The sequence below is a fragment of the Pinus tabuliformis genome, chromosome 8, assembly GCF_031772625.1.
Source record: "Pinus tabuliformis cultivar Carrire ecotype Pingquan chromosome 8, CPIR1, whole genome shotgun sequence".
NCBI classification, from domain to species: domain Eukaryota; kingdom Viridiplantae; phylum Streptophyta; class Pinopsida; order Pinales; family Pinaceae; genus Pinus; species Pinus tabuliformis.
This window is the reverse complement of record NC_142294.1, coordinates 991,696,750-991,722,547: the sequence shown is the minus strand read 5'-3', so window position 1 is coordinate 991,722,547 and position 25,798 is coordinate 991,696,750. Positions and strand designations below refer to the sequence as shown.

General features: G+C 35.0%; 1 protein-coding gene across 2 annotated transcripts; it reads left to right on the top strand.

Annotated features, from left to right (window-relative positions):
* The first annotated feature begins 5,789 nt into the window (after positions 1-5,789).
* LOC149238740 (membrane insertase, putative (DUF1685)) lies at positions 5,790-13,428 on the top strand. Of its 2 annotated transcripts, none has more exons than XM_089373172.1 (2): positions 5,790-6,583; positions 12,927-13,428. In XM_089373172.1, the coding sequence occupies exons 1-2, from the start codon at positions 6,013-6,015 to the stop codon at positions 13,112-13,114; spliced, it is 759 nt and encodes a 252-aa protein (XP_089229298.1). In that variant the 5' UTR covers positions 5,790-6,012; the 3' UTR covers positions 13,115-13,428. The 2 variants fall into 2 exon arrangements, with proteins under 2 accessions (XP_089229298.1, XP_089229299.1); XM_089373173.1 differs by lacking the exon at positions 12,927-13,428 and adding an exon at positions 7,894-8,016 and having other exon boundaries at positions 5,800-6,583.
* The last annotated feature ends 12,370 nt before the right edge of the window (positions 13,429-25,798 follow it).

The following is a 25,798-nucleotide window of genomic DNA, read 5'->3' as shown; positions in this document are numbered from 1 at the left end:
TACACTAGTAGTCTAGGAACCTAACAGGTTCCCTGCCACTACCCTTATTCTCTTGCTCTCTAGGATGAGACCCATGTCCCTTCTTAATTGCGTTAAAATTCTTGTAAGGAGCCAAATTTTCTTTCTCACCTGCATCCTGAGTTCTTTCCCGCTTCAGAGGCCATTTTCCTTTGGCCTTGTCATTACCTTTCTAATCACACTTAGGCTTAGTCTTGCACTTCGACTGCTCTTAATAGTGCTTCAACTTACCATTGACTTCCTTCAGTGACCGAGGCTCATCATACTCAATATGATCCTTGAATGTTAATGGTAGTCCAGTAATGAATCTCTGAACCTTTGCCTTCTTGTCCTTAAGATAGGACACATACCTCAACAAATCTAGAAACTTAGTCGTATATTCTTCATCTATCATAGATCCCATCTTTAATTCATAGAACTCCTTAGCCTTACCCTCATAGTATCTATTTGACAATTACTTCTTCCTGAAGAGTCTCTTGAATTCATGTCGACTCAATTCCTAATGCCTCTAACACGCTTCACATCTTCCCACCAAATGTATGCCTTTCCTTTGAGACTGAAAATAGTTATCTTGGCTTTCATGTTCTCTTTATAGTCATGCAACTCGAAGAACTTCTTCATCCCAAGCAACCATGATTTTGCATCTTCCGATTTCTTCAACTCTCCATCGAATGTAGGAGGTTTGGCTTTCTTGAACTCATATGACAAGTATCCCCTCTCACTCCTCCTGTAAGGATGATAACAATGATGACCATGATATCTATCTAAACCAGAACTAGAATATAACCCATAACCACTACCTCTCCTATCAGGTGTATCCATCCATCTACCACCTTTGATTGTGTTATCCATGTCTGATCCGTGCCCACCATGAGACCTGCTACCATATGCCCCATTAGTCTTTTCCTCTTGTCCATAACTTATCCTTGGCTGTCTCTATCTCTACAAATCTGATAAACTTTAAAGGATGACCACATTGACCTTCACTTTCTTTTCTTGTGCCTTGACAAGTCTTTCTGGTGACTGAATGATCCTATCATTATCCGACTCACAACTTCTTATCTCTGCCTTCAGACTTCTCAAGGTATCTGCTAAATTAAGAGAGTACACATCTCTTTGATGTTAATTTGATCTATAAGGAGAGTCACGTGAATTGTAATCCACCATTTCGATTGTCATTTATGATCTTCTTCGTCCTACAAACATACCATGTCAGATAACCAAATATAAACATAGTCAAACATACCTCAGTGAAGTTCAAGGGAAGTTATCTCGTCTACAGAAATAAGTCTACAGTAGCACGATATACATGTATACATATTCATATCAACATATAGACATCATCCATGATAACACTAACTACATATTATGACCTCATGCACATCAACTATAACCACGACAATGCATGCATAACAACATGCATCTAGCCCATCCAGTCTAGGTGTTTGAACCTGGAAGCTCTGATACCAATCTGTAACATGCCCCCTCCCACATTTACTCGCGATTACAAGCCCTCTGGGTAAATGTGAAGTGAAGTGCCACTATGACATGAAACAACCTCCTAGTTCCAGTTAAGGAAGTGGGGCCTACAACTAAGACTTACTGACCACAACCTAACATCTTACAAGGACTACAAATCACCTAGGAGCTGAAGAAACACCCCAATTGGTCAATTCCCGAGTTGGAACTTTGCTTCACTGACTTAGACCCCTAGCCATATACATGACAAGGTCTAGGTGTGGTTATAGGCCTCAAACCACATGCACAACACTGCCTCCATGCAGTTATAGCCCAAAATCTCTAGTTTAGAGGGTGCAATCCTGAGATCTGAGCCACTTTTCCAGGCCAACCTCCATACCACTGCCCAAAACTTCCTGCAACTTCTTAGGATGATAAATGATATAATGACAAAGCTAAACATACAAACTTGAGTAAAAAACTTAACCTAGATTGACTACAACATACTAGGCATTTTGTCAAACACATGGTAAACATGTAAGCTACAGGTCATAAATGCATAATTGAGTGTAAATCTATGTTTTTTAGCTGTGAATCACTGAGAAGGTCTAATTCCCTCTCAAGTAGCTGCAAACACACTTGTTAGACCACACATTCATCAACCATTCATTAACTTATCAAAGCATAAACAAGAGCCATAACTAGAAAATATTTTAAATCATGTTTATAAACAACATATAATCAAAATATTAACCATGATAGAAAAACCATCAAAGCAACATAATAACCAGTATGAATACTCATGAATCACAATAGGAAACAACTCTTATTAACATATGCAAAAGCTAACCAAGCTAGGGACTTCCATGTACCACCCGACCATAGATTAAGCTAAACCAAATCTTTCTTTCAACCAATCACCCCCGTGCCATATTCCAAGCATGAATGTGGGATCTCATGGGATAAACCAAGACATAAACAACCAAGGGAATCCAAAGGTTAAACCACCTCCACCTTCAAATCACTGTGATCTCGCCAAAACTGCAAGAGATCACAAAACCCAAAACAAGCTTTGATGCCTCATAATTCCTTCACCATCCATTGAGGAATTTTCTTGTCTCCACCCACCTGTCGAGGGCTTTAAGGAGAAAACCATCTCCAGCCCCAACCCTTGGGAATTTTCTTGAGACCACCTAAGCCAGATCCAAAACCTTCCGACAATCCTAAGCACAACTAAAAATGAATCCCATCACACCATGAATATCCAAGAAATTGCAAGGCAAGGTTGAAACCACTGTTAAACCCGACAAAACCCATGCTAATGACAACGAATGAACCAAATGAACAAATGCATGTACCATCCATTCACACATCAACTAGGAAATCATACACGTAGCCTGTTACCTACAAAATCCTCCTACTGAAGATGATCCAACCTTCTCCTTGCTCCCTTTGCTTGTCCTTTTGCTTCCTTTGCTTTCTTGCTTTCTCCTTTTGGTGTTATTTTCTCTCTTTCTTACTAGCTCCAAAAAAAACTAATAAAAGGTTGTGAACTGATCCCCATAAGCCTTTTTATCATTGAGGTCTCTCTCTTCTTCATTTTTCTTAATTTTCTTTTTAATTTCACTCTCATGCAAATATGTGTCTCTTCACCTTCCTTTTCTCCTATTTTCCTTTATTTCCATAAATAAAATGTCAATTAGTGCCTCTTTGCCTTTGCTAGCGCCTTTGCCAATTTCCTTAGCCATAAATAAACAAAAAATGATGCCCACTATAGTGCTTTGCCCAACATTCAACTCAGAATATGTGTCCAATGACCTTGTATTATTTTTCCTTTATTAACCTTTATTACATGAACTTTAACCTGGGGTTGTTACAATTGATGCGAAGGTAGGCCCAATTCTTGTGAATCCTACTACTTACCTCTGTCATCAACTGCAGTATTCTTAAGGAGTTGCAATCAACTATAAGTTGTTGGCATGGCCTACCCTATGATAGGTCGCTATGAGGGCTTTCTAAGAGCCAAGAGAACAATGCTTGAGCTACCGTCATTGCGCATTGTGAGCTAGAATAGATACTACAATGTGTTGTCCTCACCATTTTTCTACTTAATTATAACCACACACTGTAAGCAAATGGAGACAATAATGGACAAAGGTAGGGGATGATTGATGATAATAAATTGACTTACAACTGTGTGTTTCATATATTGATATATAATAACAACAATAACAATCATTCATTATTTCATGCCCAACTTGGCTATTTTTCTATTAGATAAAAATAAATGTTCATTGAATTAGGGTAATCAACCTTTTGTGGCCCTTAACGAAGTTCAAGAGGCCAAACTTTGCAATTTTTTTTTAATAAATGTATAGTGTTTGACTATGATCTGAGTGACCTATTTCATATTCAATTATTTCGAAACAAATTTTTATTAGGAAACTTAAGTGGTGCGATATTTTTAATAATTTGTATTTAATTGTTTTGATAGACATTCTTCAATTTGTTATTACACTTAAACATAATAAAATAATATTTACATTTAAAAATAATAAAACAATATTTAATTAATAAATGTATAATCATAACTAAAAATCTTTGTCATATGTATGTGTATATGTTATAAACCAACCTAGATCCATCTTAAATCCGAATCTAAGCACTAAGAGGGATCAAATATCTCAAGGTACATACCTTTTTCTTTGAGCAAAACTTAAAGATAAGTTTGCACCTCGAGAGATTTAATCCGTCTTAGTGCTTGATAGATCAAGAATTAAGATGGATCTAGGTTGGTAATAATCCAATTTTAAAGTCCTTAATTATGGAATAAAAGACTTAAGTACTGAAATGTAAAAATATGTACATATATTATCTCCTTCTATATTATTATATTATTAAAAAAATCTCATCTTAATTATTATCTCATTCTATGTTATTGTTATTATATTATTAGGAGAAAATCTCACATCATTATTATTAATAATAAATTTAATTTAAATAAAAATAAATATTCACTTAAGAAGAATTAAGAGTGAACAACAAAACCTTGTGTTACATCACCATCAACCTTTCCATGCCTTTTGGCTTGAATTTTCATGGATTCTAGAATATAATTGTGATGGTGCTTTTGAATATAATAATAAATTTTAAAAAGTCAATCATATAGAAGATGCTTGCTTCCATGGCAAGTAAGTAAATTATCCTTTTATTGGTGGGATGTTCATCAAACCAATCATAAAGTAGATTATACATTTTTCTATTAGGTTGTTTTTTATTCCTGAACTTTACACTTATGAATGTATCTTGCAAAGAAGAGGAATATTAAAAGTAAAATAATTTTAAATTTTTTTTTAAATTTTTTATTAAATGTTGGTTTAAGAAAAGGTGAAACTGTTTTGTAAACCAGTGTAAAATTCACCATAAATTTGATGAATGATTATTAAGACGGCAGTCATTTTTGACTATTATACATGGATGTTTGCTGACTTGGAAAACCATTATTATACATTCACTATATTATTATTTATATGAATTGAATTTAGAATAATAATTATTTTACCAAATCACTCCAAATAAATTTAAGATAAATCAATCGAATAGAAAGGTAATATATAATATATAAATAAAATTTAAAATACATTTCTTATGTATTATTTATTATATTAATAATAGATTTAGATTTGTGCGAAGTTTCAAATATTTTTTTAATATGGAGGGATTAAATCCTATGGTAACATATTGTTTTATTTGTATTTTCGATGTCATTGTGATGTGGATGATCAGAAGCAGATGGATTGGATTGATTAATTTACAAGAGGAGAGAGAGAGGGGGCACGAATGGGAATGGGAATGGGGAGTAATAGGAAGGGCACGCATTCCGATTCCTTGCGTTACGTAATCCATGAGGAGTAGGAGGAGGAGGAATATGTGGTGGAGTCCAACGGTAGGAGTAGGAGGAGGAGGAGGAATATATGTGGTGGAGTCCAACGGTAGTAGGGAAGACTTGGACTTCCATTCCTATATTCCCACTTTTAGGGTTAGATGGAGAATTATGACAGGAAGCCCAAATTTGTTGCAACCACCCCATGGAATTATTATATAACAAAATTATTTGATAATACCTAGTGTACAAAATCTTTACTTTAATTCTAATTATGTGTAGTGCGGCCTGCTTAAGCTTCGAATATTCTATTTCAATTTGCATCAAACTTCACATCCATCACTCAACGTGAATGGAGGGATTTGGTCACATGTAGGATAGCCCTAATCCCTAGGGAGCTTGCCGTGAGAAGTAAGCAAAGCACTATACAAGGGCAGGCCAGGGATGTTATTATACAGGAGAGGAGAGCTCATAGAGCTTTACGCTTGAGTTCAGAGCCCCGCAAAAGCCCCACTGGGGCGAGGGGCATGCTGCGTCCGCCATTACCACCTGGATATTAGTGTCGGCCTCTGCGTTTTTGTTTGCGTTTTACTAATTTGATTTTTGCCCTACCTGTGTTCCCAGCCCAACACGGCTCGATTTGACACAAAAATATGAGCACAGTTGATTTAACTGCGAGCGATCCTTTTTCTCGATACGAAATTATAGATCCGGAAGGTGCAGAAACCCCCAGTCCTAACATGGCTGTAATGCGCTTTGAAGCGCCTGTGAAGGCCACACAGACGGATGGTATCGAAACAGGAAATAACGGTATTCGTGTGGTAGGAGAAGCGAAGAAGAAGAAGTCCCTTCCTCCTCCTCCAAGAAGGCTTCTGAAGCATCAGTCATGGTCGAGTGAATCGTGTCGGGAGGAGGCTTGGATTCGAAAGAAGGATCAACAATCCAAACTGAGAAAGTCCAAGAGCCTGACTGATGATGACGTGGATGAACTCAGGGGATGCATCGACCTCGGATTTGGTTTTGGGTTTGATTCTGAAGACGAAGGCGACCATAAATTGTGTGATACTCTGCCGGCTCTCTATTTCTACTATGCGGTTAACAAGCACTACAACGGCTCTAAATTGAAGTCCTCGCCTTTGGCTTCACTTCCTTCTTCTTCTTCTTCTTGTGACGAGAACTCCCCAGAAGGGCACGATTTGGATACATGGATAATCTCTAGTCCAGGTAAGAGCACATATATTTCTTTGTCTTTTCATTGTCTCTCTCATTTTTGACTTTGTTTTTATATCTTATTGAAAATCTGGCCGGTTTTGAAACTAATCACGTCTCCTGTATTTTTAGAGGCTAGTATTATATGCCTACCTATTCTTGAAAATTTTATTAGATTTTACATCCATGAATTTATATTTTACAAACCTTCAATTCTAGCGGGTTTTTCAGTCCCTGGAGATATCTCTATTTTCTGGTAATATCTGTCTTATAGTGTAAGGGGCTAATTTCATGCCCTTATTTGGGTACTGTATGGAATCATGCATTCTCCAAGGGAGTGCTAGGGTTAATCTTGCCTTTATTACATCTTTTCAAGAATTAGTTTTCCCTTTATTATCCTCTAGAGAGCTGTTTTCTGGACCTTCGTAGTCAGATCTACAAAAGGATGTTTAAGGTCCTTTGCTACCCTAATCCTTACCGATTGACTTGTCCTGTGCGGCTAAAGATATTGTAAATGTGGATTTATCCTCTGCTGAACAGGCAACAGTATGTGGATTAACCTTGAACCAATGCTTCATACAATGCAATTCTCCCCACTACCACTTGGTCTGGGTACATGCTGTGGATTCATTTATTATTTTTGAAAATGTGGGATAATGAGCCTTTAAGCATTCATCTCCTTAGGGGACTACTTTCATAAACCATTTGCGTTGAGGACACGTTTCGTAAGGTGACCTCGGTCACCAGAAGTCTTATAGTTGAAAATTCAGAAGCAGCTGGTGCAGACCTTCTAAGCCATGGTAAGAACGTGGGTGCCCAACAAGAGCACAAAATTGGGTAAACCTTACTGTGTAGATGTTCTTGAGTATATATTGTTTTTAGCAGTGATTTTGTTTCTAAATGCTAAAGCAAAAAAAGATCATTAGGAAATGTTGCATTAGTGCCCCAATGTTTCAAATTTAAAATCTTATCCCATTGTTTCTCAACTGATAAGTTAGATGAATGAAGTGCGATGCCTCTTTTCTCTTGAACCATTTTATCTGAATTTTTTTAATATATTTTTTATTTTAATATTTGTCTTAATTCTTTTTTTAAATTTTAGTTGCCATATTATGCATTCAGTCTGAAATTTAAAATATTATTGGGATCAAAACAATACAGCTTTGAAGTTCTGGTTCAAAGCAATTATTATTGTTTTATTAGAGGCTGAGTATCTGTTTGAAAAAATACACTTTCTGAACATGTTAAATGATTATTTGTATTGTCTTCTTACAGATATTTAGATTAGTGATTTCTTAGCTAAAAATTGTAAACTTGTGCTACAGGTGACAATCCTCAGCTTGTCAAAACAAGATTGAGGCACTGGGCTCAGGTTGTTGCTTGCTCAGTCCGGCAATGTTGTTAAGATTTACTCGCATGAATTTATTGATCTACTGTGCGTTTACCTTTCACAAGTGAGAAATGTTCTTGGTTTTGCCATGATGCCTCTGGTGCAGTTATTGGGTCCAATTTATTGTTTGAAGCCGTAATTTTTTTGTAGTCATTTTGCTTTCTATTGGTACATGAATAACCCCAGGGTCGTGATTTGCTTGCCAAATTTTTCATACAGGGTATATAATTTGACACATTTTCTCCTTGTTATCCACATTGGAGAGCAGTTCAACATGTTAATGACAATGAAATTTTGAAACTGTTTTATAGTACAAAATAACTAAAATCACATAAGTTATGATAAAGAACCTTACAAAAATGACATGAGATATGATAGAGAACCTTGCTAAAATTATAGCAGGTATAATAAAGAACCTTACACTCTCCTTCGCATACACAGCTCAGGAGAACAAGCATTTTTGATGGAGTCCCATAGTCTGCATCCCTGACATACTTCCCAAGAATGGCAATGGAGTTCCAGTAAAACTGCTGTAAGCTAGATAGTTGACGCTGTCTTATTTTACTATTGCACAAGCAGTGGAAGAGATTTATTTTTTGTCGTTTATCAAATCATGTTATGCTTGCACTTTGCAGAGATTGGACAGATTAAACTGCGTTCTTTTCAATCTTTTTGCAAGTTGTACATTATCAATTGTGCAAATAGAGTAGTGAGTACAAAATAGCGGGGCTCAAATGTGTGTTGTCATTTATCTTGTTGAATGGCGTCCTTTTGTTTATATGCACACAAGAGACCGGTTGTACGTGGCTACATCTTTCCGTTGAAAAGATAAGGGTGTCATATTTGAAAGGGGCAAAGTTGAAGATTGAATTTGAATTCACAATTAGGGAAGTCCAAAAGTACCTGAAGAAATCAATCGTCGGAATTGTGTTATGACAGAACTGATAAGGTGCAGTGTTTAAGTGAGTTTCTGATCAATGAATGCCTGGAATTCAGCTGGTTATATTACAAAGTAACAAAAGCAAAGCCTTAGCTATCTGTTAAGGGTGTAGTATGCAAGGGAGAAAGCTTACTTGGGTGTGCATGTCAGTTTAGGGGAGTAACAAGTATGACTGCTGGGACGTCAAGTTATTGAAATTGACATGAGGTTGGCGTGGCCCGATAAAAAAACTTTTCCAGGTCACTGTAAACGGCAGCGTGCTGAAGCACTATAAAATGCGAGTTAAGTATATCCTGCTGCAAGCCCTGAAAGATCGAAACAATAAGAACCATGCAAATGCACGGTACAACTATGTTGTGCTAAGAAAGTTTGAACTGAGGAGTCGACTTTGAAGGCAACCAAGGATCTTCAAACAGGCTTGGAATTTGATGGCTACGTTCACTTAAAACAGGAAACAAAACGGGAAATGATCATGGAATGAGAACCAAAATCAAGGGCTTCAGGCATAGGAAGTGGTGCCTTCTAGAACCTAAGGCTCTCAAGTCCCTTTGCCCTTTTCCCTGCTTATACAAATTATAAATGATCATTGATATAAATGAGCATATATCAATTAGAAAAGATAAAATTTATAATGGTGAAGAACATAATCCATATCATATGAAATATTTTATAAAGTAAAATTATGAATTGTTAGTTTGAATTAAAATCAGTCTAGATCTACCTTAACTCTGGATTTATCAAGCACCAAGAGGGATTAAATCTCTCGAGATGCAAACCTCTTTTTGAGTGCAAAACTTGAGGAAATGTTTGCACCTCCAGAGATTTGGTCCCTCTAAGCACTTGATAGATCCGGAGTTAAGATGGATCTAGACTAATTTCAGTGATGTGCGGCTAAAGAAAATTTAAGGAACATATGATTAATTTTATCAATAATATGTATATTCATCTAATATTAATATAATCATTTTAAATAATCTAAATATGTTTGAGATTAGTCTGGTCATTTTAATTTTAAATTTGTTTAGTTATGTCGGTTTGTTGAGATGATAAATATTGTTAATAACTTTAATGATGGAAAATGATGAAATAAAATTTTTGAATGTAAAATCACAATGTAACAGTATTGAATGATATAAAATGTGAATAATAAGAATATAGTCAATTACAAATAGTCTTCATTGTGATTAATTTCAAACTATTTTCTTCTACTATTCTTATTGTCACTCTTGTTACTTTTGTCCTCCTCTCCCTTCCTCTCTCTCAAGTTCGCTCTCTCGTACTTTCTCTCCTACCTCCCTGTCTCTTCTCTCATCACCCTCTTTCTCTCTCTTTGCCCTTCAATCCTCTCTCTCCCCCCATCACTCTCCTCCTCCCTCAAGTCTTGTCTCTCGTTCCTCTTCTCTCTCCCATTCTCTCCTACCTCCCTCTCTCTTTCTTTTCCCTCCAATCCTCTCTCTTCCCCAGTCACTCTCTTCTTTTCTCTCAAGTTTTGTCTGTCATTCTTCCTCTCTCTCAAGTTTTGTCTCTCATTTTTCTTCTCTCTCACTTTCTCTCCTACCTCCCTCTCTCTTCCCCCAACTCTCTCTCTCTCGCTCTCTGCATTTTTGGTAACATGACATTAAACTGATGAACCAAAGCCCCTGAAGTGTGACACATTTGATTTCTTCTCTAAAAAAATTTCTTCAGGTGTACTCATCTCGAGAATCCGACGAGGACTCTTGTTATGCACATACACAATTGTGTTGCATGCTTCAACGCACAAGTGCAATGATAAGCCTTGATCATGTAACATCTCCCATGCAACTCTCACAATGCTTTTGTTCGTTTTCTCAACGACCCCATTTTGCTCTGGGTTATGGGGTGCTAATAACTCTCGTCTAATGCCCTCTGATGCACATAAGTTCTTGAACTCATTTGACACATATTCACCCTCATTCTTCCTCTCTTTTCCTTACTCTCTTACCTCCCTCTCTATTTGCCCTCAAATTCTCTCTCTCTCTCTCTCTCTTTCTTTTTCCAAGCCTTTCTCTTTGCCCTCAAATTCTCTCCCTCTCTTTCTCTTTCTCCAAGTATGTTACTATATCCCTCTCTCTCTCCTCCCTTCTCTCTATCTTTGCTTCTTTCTTTCTTTATCTCACCCCTAAACATACACACTCTCTCTAGCTCTCCCTCGTCACTCCCTCTCTCTTTCCACTTCTCTCTCTCTATGTCTTTCTTCTTCCCTCCCTCTCTCCCTCTCCAACTCCATCTCAATCCCTCCTCCTCTCCTCTCTCCCATCTTTCACCTCTTAGTTTCTCTCCTACCTCCCTCTCTCTTCCCCAATCTCTCTCTCCCCGCCCTTCTGTCCTTTCACTATCTCCCTCCGTCCCTCTCTCCTCTCTCCCCACACTTCATCTTTGTGTCTCCCTCCCTCTCTTACTTCCTTTTACCTCTCTCACTCCTCTCCCTCCCTCTCTTCATTTCTCTTCTCCCCTTTCCTTTAGTTTATCTCCATTTCTTTCTTGTCACTCCATCTCTTCCTTGTCACTCCCCTTCCTGTATCACTGTGTCTTTGTTCTTCCTTCCCATATATGTCTAGAGTTAATATATATCGTGATATGGTAATCTATATTATAATATAACAAATTTAATATTGTATTAGTTCAAAGTTATTAAATTTAATAATATTAATATTATAATATATTAATATGAATAATAAATTTAATAATAATAATAATATTAATTTTTTAATATTAATGTTAATTCAAAGTTATTAAATTTAATAATATTAATATTATAATATATTAATATGAATAATAAATTTATTACTAATAATAATATTAATTTTTTAATATTAATGTTAGGGTTAATAATGTTTTTTCTTGTATGTTATTAATAATAATTTGGTTTATAGGTTTTATCTAAATATTTATTTATTTTTATTTTTATTTTTTTTTAATTTTTTTTCCGAGTGTTAGTAAGTATAGTGAAGTTTATGAAATAGATATAAAAAAATGTTTTATTTATTTACTATAGCTATTTATCATATCTCAGTTTATTTACCATTGTATTTGACCCATAAGTTTGGTATAAAATTAGATGTTGGTTTTTAATCTTATTTGATATATTTTTATTTATTTACCATATTTATTTATACTTTTTTTTTTCTTTTTTACCATACTTTTTATATAAATATGGTATTTGGCCTATAGTATTAATAATTTGTTTGTCCCATGATATTTGGCCTATAAGTTTCATCTAAATAAAAATTCTTTTTTGAATTTTAGTAAATATAAAAATATTTATGGAATAAATATAAAAAGAAGTTTGATTTATTTACCATATTTTTGGAGTAAATATAATTTTTATTTATTTATTTACCATACCTTTTATGGAGTAAATACAGGTTTGATTTATTTACCATACTTCTGTTGTAAATATAAAAATGTTTTATTTATATACCATACATTTTTTTGGAGTGTTCTTAAATTTCTTTATATTTTAAATTTATATTGTGTTTATTATGTATTATCAAAATGATAAATTGATGAGTAGACATTATACTGTTAAATTAATATTTACGCATTTACTCCACAAAATTTACATTTACATTTTTGGAATAAAATTAGGTTAGCCAAAAAAAAATTTACAATCAAAATTTAATTCAACATGCAAAAAGATAATAGATTACCAAGTTTTCATTGAGAAACTTTACAAGTCCAGTTCAACCGCATTATCTTTAATGATAGATTGTGCAAGAGCAAAAAAACTTGGATGTAACAAAATAACAAATGGTTTAGTAAATGGGATATTTGCTTGAAGGCGTGCCCCATAAACAGTGAAGAGATAAAAGCTTTTGTTATGGAAAAGTTCCACAAACGTACTTGGGAGAAGGAGCTAGGAAGAAAGAAAAATTACTATATTGAAGTGTTTAATCCCACTCATAATCATCAACCAAAAGCATACATAGAGCCCAATATCTCTTAGAGAGCCAAAATTCTTATTGCTTAGTTAAGAACTAATTCTCATCAGCTCCGTTGTGAAACAGGGCGCTGGAAAAGGCCAAAAGAAGTGTGGGAGGAAAGGGTATGTATTTTTTATTCTTCCGGAAAAGTGGAAACAGGAAAACATTTCATTTTAGAATGTGAGGCCTTCAAAGACAACAGGGAAAGTTATGCAGATACGCTGGCAGCTAGCTCTTGGGATAATCTATTTAACGAGGGGCATTTATTGTGAAACTTCACAAAAAAAGGCCCAATACATCAACCAGATGAAAAAGCAATCTGTCCCATAAGCTATTTTTAGCCTTAAAATAATTTCTTTCTTTCTTTTTTTTCCGTATATAAACAAATATTGGAGAAATGCGGGAGAATTAGTTCAATGACGTCAGTTTTGGACGATTCATTTAAAAAAGGATAAGAGATTACCAAGTTTTCATTGAGAAGCTTTACAAGTCCAGTTCAACCGCATTCTCCGTATATAAACAGATATCTGGAGAAATCGCTGAGAATTGGGCGCTTCATAAAAAACCATTGCTGGATTGTCTTTCATATTTTGCTACGTTGCCATTTTGTACCGGCAAGTCACCCGGTCCAGTGAAGATTTTTAAAATTGAAATGTAAAATTTCAATTTCAATTTCAATTTTATGGTCATTGACTTTTCATAAATTTCGAGATAACTAGATGATATGATGATGTATTGGTATAAAGAGAAAATTACGAGTGACACTATAGTAAGGTTAAATAAATGGGAGGATGGTGTCTGTGTAAAACCAACAAACAAATAAACACAAAACAATCAGTGTAGCGTGTGAGGCTATATTTAACAAAACAATCAGGACGCTCTCTATATCTTCAACTCTTTCCACCGCAAGTGCTACAGCCTACGTGGGTGTAATGGATGCTCATTATCCTCGCCACAATGTTAATGTTATTCATCTCTCCATGCAATCTATCTTTGAAAGCACCTACATGCGTTCCAACTCACAACCTTGTATTCGCTGAAAGCACTTCATCATTAACGGGAACACGTTTCTCTAACGCTTTTAACGCGCTGTGGTATGTGGTTTTGTCCATAACCACATGTTATATAATTTTGTTGGTGATATATATATATATATATATATATATATGGGGAAATTATCTGAAATTGTTTTTTTTTATTACTGAAATTCATTAAAATCTGAAAATATAATTTCAAGATATTTTGTTATTCAAAATACATTTTTAAGGTATAAATGAATTTAGCTCTTTAAATATATAAATAGATTAGTATTTTGAAAAATCTATAAACATTTTAATTACCTAGATTAAACAATTTAAATTTAAATTTTTAAAAATTTCTATAGGATTTTGATTAAATTTAAACTGCATTTATATATAACATAAACCTATCAAAATCTGCCTTTCATATATATATTTATTACTAATAATAATATTAGTTAAATTATATATATATATTTATAATCCTATATTCATATATGATATAGACCTATCAAAATCTACTTTTCATTCATATATATATTATTATTATTATTAATATTAATTAAATTTTATATATATAAGTTTTATAATCATATATGATAATGAATGAAAGTGTTGTTTGTTATATATCTTTTATTTGAAATTTTATCACGAACCGAATATTATATATAATATATATTTTGTATTTGTATTATTTTATTATATATGAATGCAATATATAATATATATTTAATATTTGTACAATTAAAATTAAATATATGATATATGATATACTATATAATATATATTTAATATCTGTACAAATATTAATATTTGTATTGTTTTATTATATACCAATGTAATTAATTATTCACTTGTTTTTGTAAGGTTAGAATATTTTTTAATAAATTAAGAATTCAAATACAATAAAAATGTAATTAATTATTCACTTGTTTTGTAAGTTTAGAATTTTTTTAATAAATTAAAAATTTAAATACAATAAATTTTGTTGGGGGAGAATTTCGTTTTTATTTATAATTAATAAAATATTTATACTAATAATAATATTTTAATTATTTAATGGATATTTTTTTTAATGAAGTCTCATTACATTGATTTAATACCAATGATCATAATACATTTTATTTAATAATAAGCAGTTTAGTGGACTTAATTCATTTTACATATCATAACAATATTCTAATTACTTAGTGGACATGTATTAAGGAAGTCCCATTACATTTATTTAATACTAGTTATCATAGTGGTCTTTATTTAAGAAGCAACATCTTTCAATATTCTTTACTATTAATCAACTATGGATTTTTATGGCTCCATTACACCTCTAGGATGGTCCCAATATTATAAGCCTTTATGAAAGCGTTACTTTGAACACTTTTTGTGAGAGTTATAGACATAAACTATGGTCTTATGGATGAGTATTGATTGTAATGTTGAAGTAAGTTAGAGAACTAGGGTCCCATGTATAAGTGCTACCCCCCATATTGATATAGTCTGATAAGCTTTATCATAAACCAAGGTTATCATGTATGAGTGCAGATCACCATGTTAAGTAGCCAATGTTCCATGTAGCAACTACTAATTGCAATACTAAGTAATCCTAGGAGCTCATCCATAAATTGGGGTTTGAGGTCTAAGAGTTTATGTTGGCTCTTCTCTAGGTATGCTTAGAGTTCAATTTCGGTTGAGAACAATGCTTTAAATGCATAATAAAGGGAGATAGATCTAAATATGTAAAAGATTGTTCACATAAATGCAAAATGTTTGATGTGGATTTGGCAGGCACACTATTAGGAAAGTTGAAAATTAGTACTCATAAATGACAATGAGAATCATCAAATAAAATGTGAAAATAGTTTTTATGTGAGAAAACTATTTGTGTAGCAATCATCACGAGCAATCATATTAGGCATATATTTCTTAGTTATACTCTTCATTGATTAAAGGATATTTGGTACTTAATATGTTCTCAAATTTATCAAGTATCTCTATCATATCATGGTATTCTTTATACAAATTTTGGATAGTTTTTTTCACCAACATTCATTCCTCCAATCACTTGTTTTGCATGTTACCATTATTCACTTTTGTTTTGGATTTGGGAGTGGAAATTTGCAAGGGCTATAGTGCACTTAATGTTGATTCAAATCGTAACATATAATATGTCAAATCAAGGTCCTCAATATTTTCTTACTAGTGTTGGTTGGGTGGACATTTGAGTACCTTGTTAAAATATATCTACTCTATTTCCATTACCATTATGAAAAAAGTTATAAAATAATTGATTTTATATCAATGATACTTTCACTTGAATTTTGATTTGGATGCCTTTTTTTATTTGCTTTTTTGGAAATCAAGGGACTTTCTGGGAGGAAATTACATAATCTAATGTTTTTTTTTTTTTTAAATTCTACTTGTAAAAATATATGAATATATATAAGTGATGTGACCATATTTTTCCTTTGAAAACCTACAAAATGGATTTTGTTTTATTTTTTTTTGCCCAATAAAGAGTATTCTTACTAAATCTTAAATTTCAAAAATCTATTAGATATAAGATTTTGAAGGATATATAAAAGTTTATGTTTATTCAATTATACATATATGCTTTAAGGGAAGGTGACAATTTACAAATAATTGGCCATTGAGTTGAGAAACTCATTCTACAACCCAGTATGAGGGGATGGGTAAGTATGTCTGTTCGTCTGTGCCCTTTAAAATAAAAATAAATTATGTTTTAAGTAGAACAATAATGTTGGCTATAATAATATAAAAAATGAATATGTTGTAAAGTAATTAGAAGTAAAAAAAAGTGAGTAAGATGTTTAAACCTTTTACTTTTCAAAAATATTTCAACAAAAGATTTAAATAAAGTATTTGAAGATCTATGTTAACTAATTTATGTCTATATCAACTTCATATATATCTATATATAGAGAAGAATTGTTAAAATGAAATATTTTAATGTTGCATATATGAAATAATTTAATGTTGTAAATAAAAAAAATATTAAATATAGGTTATCAATAAAATATTTTAATGTGAATAAATATTGACATATAGTTAAAAATATATTAATAATAAAAAACCATTTTAATTTGGGCTGATAAAATGTCTTGATGTACATGTCATGTAAAATATTTGAATCGCAATTATGTATATATTATATATCCTTTAAAAAATATTATGTTTACATCATGAAAAACATGTAAAATATTTTAGTGGCAATTATGTATATATTATATATCCTTTAATATCATGTTTATATCATGAAAAAAATAAGTTTTATGGTTAAAACATTTATTTTGTCTTATATATACTATACATAGCATTCAAAAAACATAATTTAAATAATGAAAAATTAGGCTTTGTATTTTTCACTCTAAAGAAGTTTGCACTTGAAGAAAGTTGATCCCTCTCGACTCATGTTAGATCCATATTTAAGATGGATCTATGATGGTTTTATGGAAGGAATCCACTCTTGTCCTCTTGATTCTTAAGATCGGATAACTTATTAATCAACAAAGCTCTAAATATAAATAAACTCGATGGATCTATGATGGTTTTATGGAAGGAATCCACTCTTGTCCTCTTGATTCTAAAGATCAGATAACTTGTTAATCAACAAAGCTCTAAATATAAATAAACTCCACACTATCAACATAATAACCTTGTAAGTACCTAGTGGGCTATTTATAATAAAGCCCCAATAGATTTATTCAATACTAAGTTGTGGGTCTTATATTATGTATATATTATATATCCTCTAAAAATATCATGTTTATATCATGAAAAAAAAAGTTTTATGGTTAAAACATTTATTTTGTCTTATATATACCATACGTAGCATTCAAAAAACATAATTTAAATAATGAAAAATTACGCGTATTTTGCACTCTAAAGAAGTTTGCATTTGAATAAATTTTATCCCTCTCGACTCATGTTAGATTTGTATTTAAGATGGATCTATGATGTTTTTATGGAAGGAATCCACTCTTGTCCTCTCGATTCTTAAGATTGGATAACTTATTAATCAACAAAGCTCTAAATATAAATAAACTCCACACTTTTCATACTGTGGACTCCATTATTTATATCAGCGTAATAACCTCGTAAGTACCTAGTGGGCTGTTTATAATAAAGTCCCATTAGATTTATTCAATACTAAGTATCATAATGGGTCTTATTTAATAATGATATGCATAACGAACCTATTCCACCTTACGTTCAATGGTATCCACTACTATTTTACTCTACTATTGGCCCTTTGGTCCCCAACTACACCTTTAGGGAGGATTCCAACAATGACACCCACATGACAACATTTTTATCATATTGAGTTGCATATGCACCTTGTTACTCTTGATGCAATGATTAATGAAAATAAAATCCATAATATCAAATTATTACATCGAGAGTAGTAAGGTGCTCTCCAACATAGGGGTGAGGTGAGTGGTTCTATTAAACACTTCATATGTTCTTTCGTGTTTAACAAGGCGTTGTATATCAATAATATGTTGGGTCCATTGAATTGTACTCTCAGTGTTCTACAAAACATGGGTGAGATGAGTGTTTCTATCAAACATTACTGTTCTTATATGTTGTTATAGGGCATTCGATCTAGGAGGATACACAACTCATCCAATCATATGGTCTCAAATCTTACTAAAATGTCTTTATGTCGAAAATCTTGTTAAGAGCTTTCTAATACTATTTGAATGCGGTCAAATGCAAATTGAATGCAAAAAGTTATGGGTTGCAAAAGATGACAACTAATAGGTAAGAAAACAAGGTAAGACACCAACACGTGGATCAATCACATTGAAATGTGGGCTAACCACAAGGCAACACTTCATGGCATGGATATGACACAATAATTTATGGTTTGATTTGAAATCCCATTAATATGGGCTAAATCCCAAAAAGGGTGGATTCAAAGCAATATATAATATTCTTGCCACTTAACGTTAGAATATGTGCTTCACAAAGGCAAAAGTTATCTCGATGCAACAAAAGGAAGGAATATTTTGTGAGATTTGAACAATGATCTCCTCCCAAAACTGTAGTGACTTATAATTAGATCTTGAGGCCAAACTGTTTAAAAATTTGCAACTAGGTTTGGTCTTCATAAATATGAAATGTACTTTTAATTCTTGTAAATTGTAAAATGAAAGAATATTATTATTATTATTTTTGGAGCATGGGTTTCAGGCTCAGTCTTTTATTTTATAGGTCAAGCACTCATTGAGTGCTTCTAAGGTTTGTCCTAGGTCAAGAAGTCAAAAGAGTCATTGTCATAAGTCGAAGACCCCTTCGGGCACATTGTAGTTTGTAAAGAAAATGATTTTTGTCATAAAAAGTGTCAAAATACCCTCCAAGATCAAGTTGGCCTAGCAGTTGGCAAGTCGGCCTAAAAGGAAGAGCCACGTCCACTTTGAGGAGCCTATATATAGGAGGAAATTCGACCTCCTTGAGACACATTCATCCATCACTCATTCTAGCAAAGGAGGAGGAAGAAAAAGGCAACAAAAAAGGAAGAAGACGAAGAAGATTTTTGTTTGGTCTATTTCTCTCTCATACATGCAAAGGAGGACTAGGGTTTCTACAACAGATCTAGGGCTTCATCTACAAGTTCGATCTTGGAGAAAAGAAGGCAAAAGGATCAAGCAAAGGTCACCAGAGGTCATCCTCAAGCACTGGAAGACAAAGAAAGGAAAGTGAAGGTCTAAGGAACCCTTGGAAGGGAAAGTGAGGCTCAAATGTGTGTCATCAACAGCTACTAGGGGGCCGAAAATTTCAGGCTTGTTGGAGGCTGAAATTCTGCAGCTGGAGGTTGAAGAAGTACTACTGGAAGAGATTTGACTTAGTTTGACTGGATCAAAGTTAGCACATCATCTGGAGAGGTTGGTCTTAGTCTTGAAGGGTATTGGTTTCAGTTTTAAGGTCTCAGAATTCGTCAATTGAAGAATCTATAAGGAAGAGAAGAGATTTGCGGGTTTTCCTCTCAAGTGGAGAGGTTTTGGCCTTGACTTGCAACCTATATTTTGTGTTCTTGTTCTTCTTGTTTTGGTAACTATTTGATGATATACAAACATAATAATAAGTAACAAATCTAATAAGTAAAAAGACATCAAAAGCAATTATCAAGTAAAGAGAAATCAATCTAATCATTGCCCTATAGATGTCTCAACATGGTATTAGAGCAAAGGTTGGCATTATGAAGATCTCTACTTCATTGAAAATGTTCCTCAAGAAGTATTCAAAGGTAGCAAGCCATCTCAAGAAAGACATCAAGGAAGCATGGAATCTTCTATTTACTACAAAGAAGGAAGTAACCAAGACATGATGAAGGGTTCTTCTTAGCACTCACTAGCGCATTTCAAGACGAGAACATTTGGGTAATCGATAGTGGTGCATCCAGACACATGATTGGTCATCAAAAACAATTGAATACATTATCAAAAGGAAAGTCTTCTTACTCAGTGGAACTTGGAGATAATAAGAGCTATCTTGTAAGAGAAATCAGGTCAACTTCAATAGAGCTGGAGAATGGAAGCAATATTCATCTTAACAACATCCTATTTGTTCCAGGTTTGCATAAGAACTTACATTCCATTTCAAGTTTATAAGATAAGGGTGATAGAGTGGTTTTCATTGATGGAAAGGTTGTAGTATGGAGTAAGAACTCAAGCATAGAAATTTCTAGAGTAATTGGTATTTGTGAAGAAAGAATTTAGAGGTTGATATCTCCTCTTGCTCAAGCTTTGGTTCACATTGAAATCAACCCATGTGAACTCTGGCATAGAAGATTTGGTCATCCCCATTTCAAAATCCTTCCAACTCTAAGCTATATAGTATATCCCCGAATTGAAAGAAGATCACGAAGGAGTATGCAAAGGATGCGCATTAGGTAAGAACACCAAGAGACCATTTAGAAGCAGTGCTTCGCAATAAAAAGAAATCTTGGATCTTATTCATTCCGATGTCTATGGTCCTATGACTCCTAAATCACTTGAAGGCCATCTATATCATGTCACATTTATAAATAACCATTCAAGAAAAACTTGGGTTTAATTAATGAAATCCAAGGATGAAGTATTTACCAAATTTCAAGAATTCAAAACTAAAGTATAGAACCTTACGGATAGGAGAATTAAGATATCGTGGTCTGATAATGGAAGAGAATATAGCTTTATGTAAGGAGTTTGGGATTAAGAGGGAACTAATAGTTCCATATAATCCTGAACAAAATGGGGTTGCAGAACGAAAGAACCGATCTATTGAAGAAAGTGTAAAAGTAATATTGCATGATCAAGATCTACCAAAACTTCTGTGGGAGAAGCCACGAAGACAATTGTATATATTCAAAATTGAAGTCCCCACAGGTCACTATATAACAAAAGTGACCCAGGTGGATATTGGTGGCCACCTTCCCATTCCTCTTGGACACTCAACACTATCTCTTTCAGTTTTTCAGTTTCCTTACTAATTTTGGAAAATTTTCGGGTCCTGAAATTCCAGCACTGTTTTAAGGCCTTAATAGGGAAAACAGAGAGACCCAAAAATTTCTAAACAAAATTTCCATTATGTTTTCAGCCTACTCTTCGAGATCTTCAAAACGCGTTATTATGATAACCAAATGAAGATAGTATGCCAAAGTTACGGCCTTGAGAAATTGATATACCAATTTACCCAAATGGGGCCCACAATTTTGGCGCTTCATCTCCTAGGGTTAGATTTCTGGATGTTTAGGGTTTTCCATTATTTCTTAATAATAAATAGGCTTTGGAGCCTTACTATAACAAAGTTCAGAGGTATGTAGTCACCACATCTCTTCTTAGAGATAAGTTACCATCGTCCGAGCTACTTTATTTCCATTCTGTTTGTAAGCATATTTCAATATTCTGATATTAATGAAATGAAGTGTTATTTCTACTGCATTTATGTATTGATGGTTATATCTGTAATTTGTTGCGTTCCTATTCAAGTTCGGATCAGTGGTATCAGAGTAGGCTGCTCTTTCTCTGTTTTTCTTTGCATGTCCCTAACAAGGTTAGCGTATAAGAAGTTAGGGCTTGATATGGTTGAACCTTTCCAAAACCAGCGTCACAAACCCCAATGACCTCCCATGGTGGAAGAAAAGAAAGATGAGGGGGTAGGAGATACTTTCAAAATATTGCTCGAGGAAGCCCTTGAGCGACAGAGGAACGTGATGATGGATAACTTTGCCCATATCCTTCGACGACTACCCACTGACGACACATCTTCATCCAACAATCACTCTGGAGGTGCCACTCATTTTAAGGTACAAGTTAACTTCAATATTCCCATATTTGAGGGAAAAATAGATGCAAATGTTGTAGATAAATGGTTGAATCTGTTGGAAGGATATTTTTCAGTTCATGACTTTTCCAATTGGGAAAAGATTACTTTTGCACTTCTCAAAGCCACCCTACACATCAAGGACTAGTGGGAAACCTACTGTGAACAAAAGGACGAGAGGGAATCTTCACTATTTTCAGCCACACCCACTTGGGATTCTTTCTGAGATGTAATCAAGGAATAATATTACCTTGTTTGGATCTATGAAGATAAATACATAAATTGGACCATGCTAGGACAAGGAAGGGACCAAGATGCGCTGGAGTTCACAAATATTTTCCATACCCTCCGCACTAAGTTGGGTATCAAGGATTCTGAGCGGCATACTCAAGTACCACAGACATCTACACAAGTACATCCAGGACGAGATGGAGTTCTTAGACATCTCCTCGCTCAGCATGACATATCGATACACTGTCAAGATTGAGAAAAAATTTAAACAGAAGAAGCGAGACTTTGGATTTGCGAATCCGAAGTAAGGAAAAGATGCCCCCAAACCACAGAGCAAAGGCAAAATCCAAGGCAGGGCGGTCCAGGACAACCCGCTTAAGCTGCAAGAAAAGAATAACACCATGAAGAAAAATAAGGACATGGTAAAATGGTGTAAGTTCCATAAGAGCTCCACTTACAACACAAGTGATTGTTGGGTCAAGCAATCACTAGTGGCCGAGATGAGGGCTTTTGAATGAGATGCATGTTTCGACTTCCGAGTCAGAACTTAACAAGGGGAATGAAAAAGGGAAGAAGATCATTGACGCGGAGCTTAGGGCCACCATGACCACCACAAAAATCCAGAAGAATGAGCTTGAAGATTCAGAGGAGGGGGAACGCCTCTTCCACTCATAGATGTGGGTGAAAGGTTCTCTGCTGCAGTTCATTGTCGACAATGGGAGCGAAAATAACCTCATTTCAACAGAGGTTGTGAAGAATTTGGGCCTACCGATGAGAGCACTTCCATAGCCATACACCATTAAGTGGCCTCACCAAGGATGAGATCTCTGCATCAACGAGTAGTGTCGCCTTCCCTACAGCATCAAGCCCTTCACAGATGAGGTACTATGTGATGTTTCTCCTCTTGAAGTTTGTGATGTATTATTAGGAAAACCATACTTGTGGAAGCGACATGCTGTATATGAGTCTAGAACTCACTCTGTGATTATTACTTTGGGAAATAAGTTGTACAGGATACCAGAGGTAGCCCCGCCTACCACCATCTCTTTGATCACAATAAAGCAATGTAGTAAGATCATTTCCCAGACTAGGATCTTTTTTTCCTTACGATTTGTCCTCAGGGCAAGAAGAAGGTTGTAGCCAAAACTTCCATACAAGGCTCTTTTGCACAAAAATAGTAGATGGACAAGGTCGTGGAGGAGTATAGGGACATTTTCGCCTCACCTACAGGGGTACCTATGCACTGTCAGGTAAATCACTCCATCGATCTGACCCTGGGCATGCCACTACCCAATGGATTGATCTATCAATGCTTTGTTCTAGAGAACGATGAGATCAAGAGGTAGATTCAGTTGTTGCAGAAAGGGCACATCAGGGCAAGCTCATCACCCTGTGGGAGCCCGATTGTATTGGTACAGAAGAAGGACGATACCTAAAGACTCTGTATTGACTATCGGGCGCTGAACAAGATCACTGTTCGGAATAGGTACCCAATCCCACAGATTGATGACCTTCTAGACGAACTCAAGGGGGCCAAATATTTCAGAAAGATTGACTTGAATTACAGTTATCACCAGGTGCCTATTGAACCCTTTGATGTGTGGAAGAATTCCTTCAAATCTAAGGAGGGCCTTTTCGAATGGTTTGTCATGCCTTTCGAGTTGACGAATGCCCCCACAACCTTCATGAGATTGATGGAAGACATATTGTGACCCTTCACGAATGAATTCATGGTGGTGTATTTAGATGACATCTTGATCTTCACCCAGAGTTGGGAAAAACACCTCCATCATATTCGACAGGTCCTTCAAACCTTGCGACAACACACACTGTGTGCCAATTTGGAGAAATGCACTTTTGTCATGACCCAACTTCAATGTGGGGTACATCATTGATGAGTAGGGTGTGCATGTGTGCCCAAACAATATACAAGTCATTAGAGATTGGCCAACCCTAACCACTCTAACAGAGCTCCACAAATTTCGGGTCTTGCCAATTTTTGCCGCAGGTTCATGTTGAAGTTCTCTCATATCACCTGGCCTTTAAGTCAAGTCACCAAGAACGGAGCGAAAGAAAAGTTTTTTTGGTCCGAAACCCAACAGAAGGCATTTTCCGAGTTGAAGCATCACCTCTGCTTTTCACCAGTGCTCACATTACCATACCTGCAACAACCATTTGAGATTGAGGCAGACACCTCAGACTATGCTATTGGTGCAGTTCTTACTCAGCAGGGGCATCTAGTGGCTTACCACAGTGAGACACTTTCATACACAGTACGAAAGTATCCCACTTACGACAAATAAATGTATTCCATTGTACAGGCCTGTCATCATTCAGGGTACAAGTCATTCAAGATTGGCCAACCCCAACCACTCTAACAGAGCTCTGCATCTTTTTGGGTCTTGCCAATTTTTACCGCAGGTTCATGTTGGGGTTCTCTCATATCACTTGGACTTTAAGTCAGGTCACCAAGGGCAGAGTGAAATCAATTTGTTTTTGGTCTGAAACCCAACATAATGTGTTTGTCGAGTTGAAGTATCACCTCTTATCTGCACCAGTGATCACATTACCAGACCTGCAACAACCATATGAGATTGAGATAGACACCTCCGACTATGCTATTGGTGCAGTTCTTACTCAGCAAGGGCATCCAGTGGCTTACCATAGTGAGACACTTTCATACAAAGTCCGAAAGTATACCACTTACGAAAAATAAATGTATTCCATTGTGCAGGCCTGTCGTCAATGTAAGCATTACATTATGGGGAAGGAAACGATCATCCACACAGACCACTGGCCCCTACAGTTCATACAAACACAAGGGAAGGTGTAGAATGATCACCATCAGAAATGGTCCACATAACTACAACAATTCCATTTGAACATTAAGTACAAGAAGGGCAACACCAATAATGTTGCAGATTGACTCAGTCGACCACCAGTCATGGCGTTGATCACTATGCTCGACTCCTGTGGGCACACGACTTCAGGGTGGTTGCATCTTTATGAGAGCGATCCAGAATTCGGCAGCGCATACTAGACACTCCTGGAAGGTAAGCAAGTTCCAAATTTTCACCTCCAGGATGCGCTGTTATGCTACCTGGGACACATGTATGTTCCTTCAAGTGAGCGTGCCAAGATGAGTTGGGAGGCACACTAAAGTTGGGTCGCTGGATATTTCGAAGTAGAGAAAATAGTGGCAGTACTGCATAAGTATTTTAATTGGCTGAACTTTCACTGGGATGTTGGGAGGTACATTAAATCCTGCACTGCCTGCGCCATTGCCAAACCAACCATCAAGAAGCAAGGCCTATATACTCCTCTACCTACTCCTAGTCGACCTTGGGAATCTATCTCCATGGATTACATGTTGGGCCTTCCTTC

What these genes read in the sequence shown, in the direction of transcription:
- LOC149238740 (XM_089373172.1), top strand. Translation starts at nt 6,013, where the DNA reads ATGAGCACAGTTGATTTAACTGCGAGCGATCCTTTTTCTCGATACGAA. An exon ending in ATGGATAATCTCTAGTCCAG is followed by an intron (nt 6,584 to 12,926) that starts GTAAGAGCACAT and finishes GTTGTGAAACAG; the next exon opens with GGCGCTGGAAAAGGCCAAAA.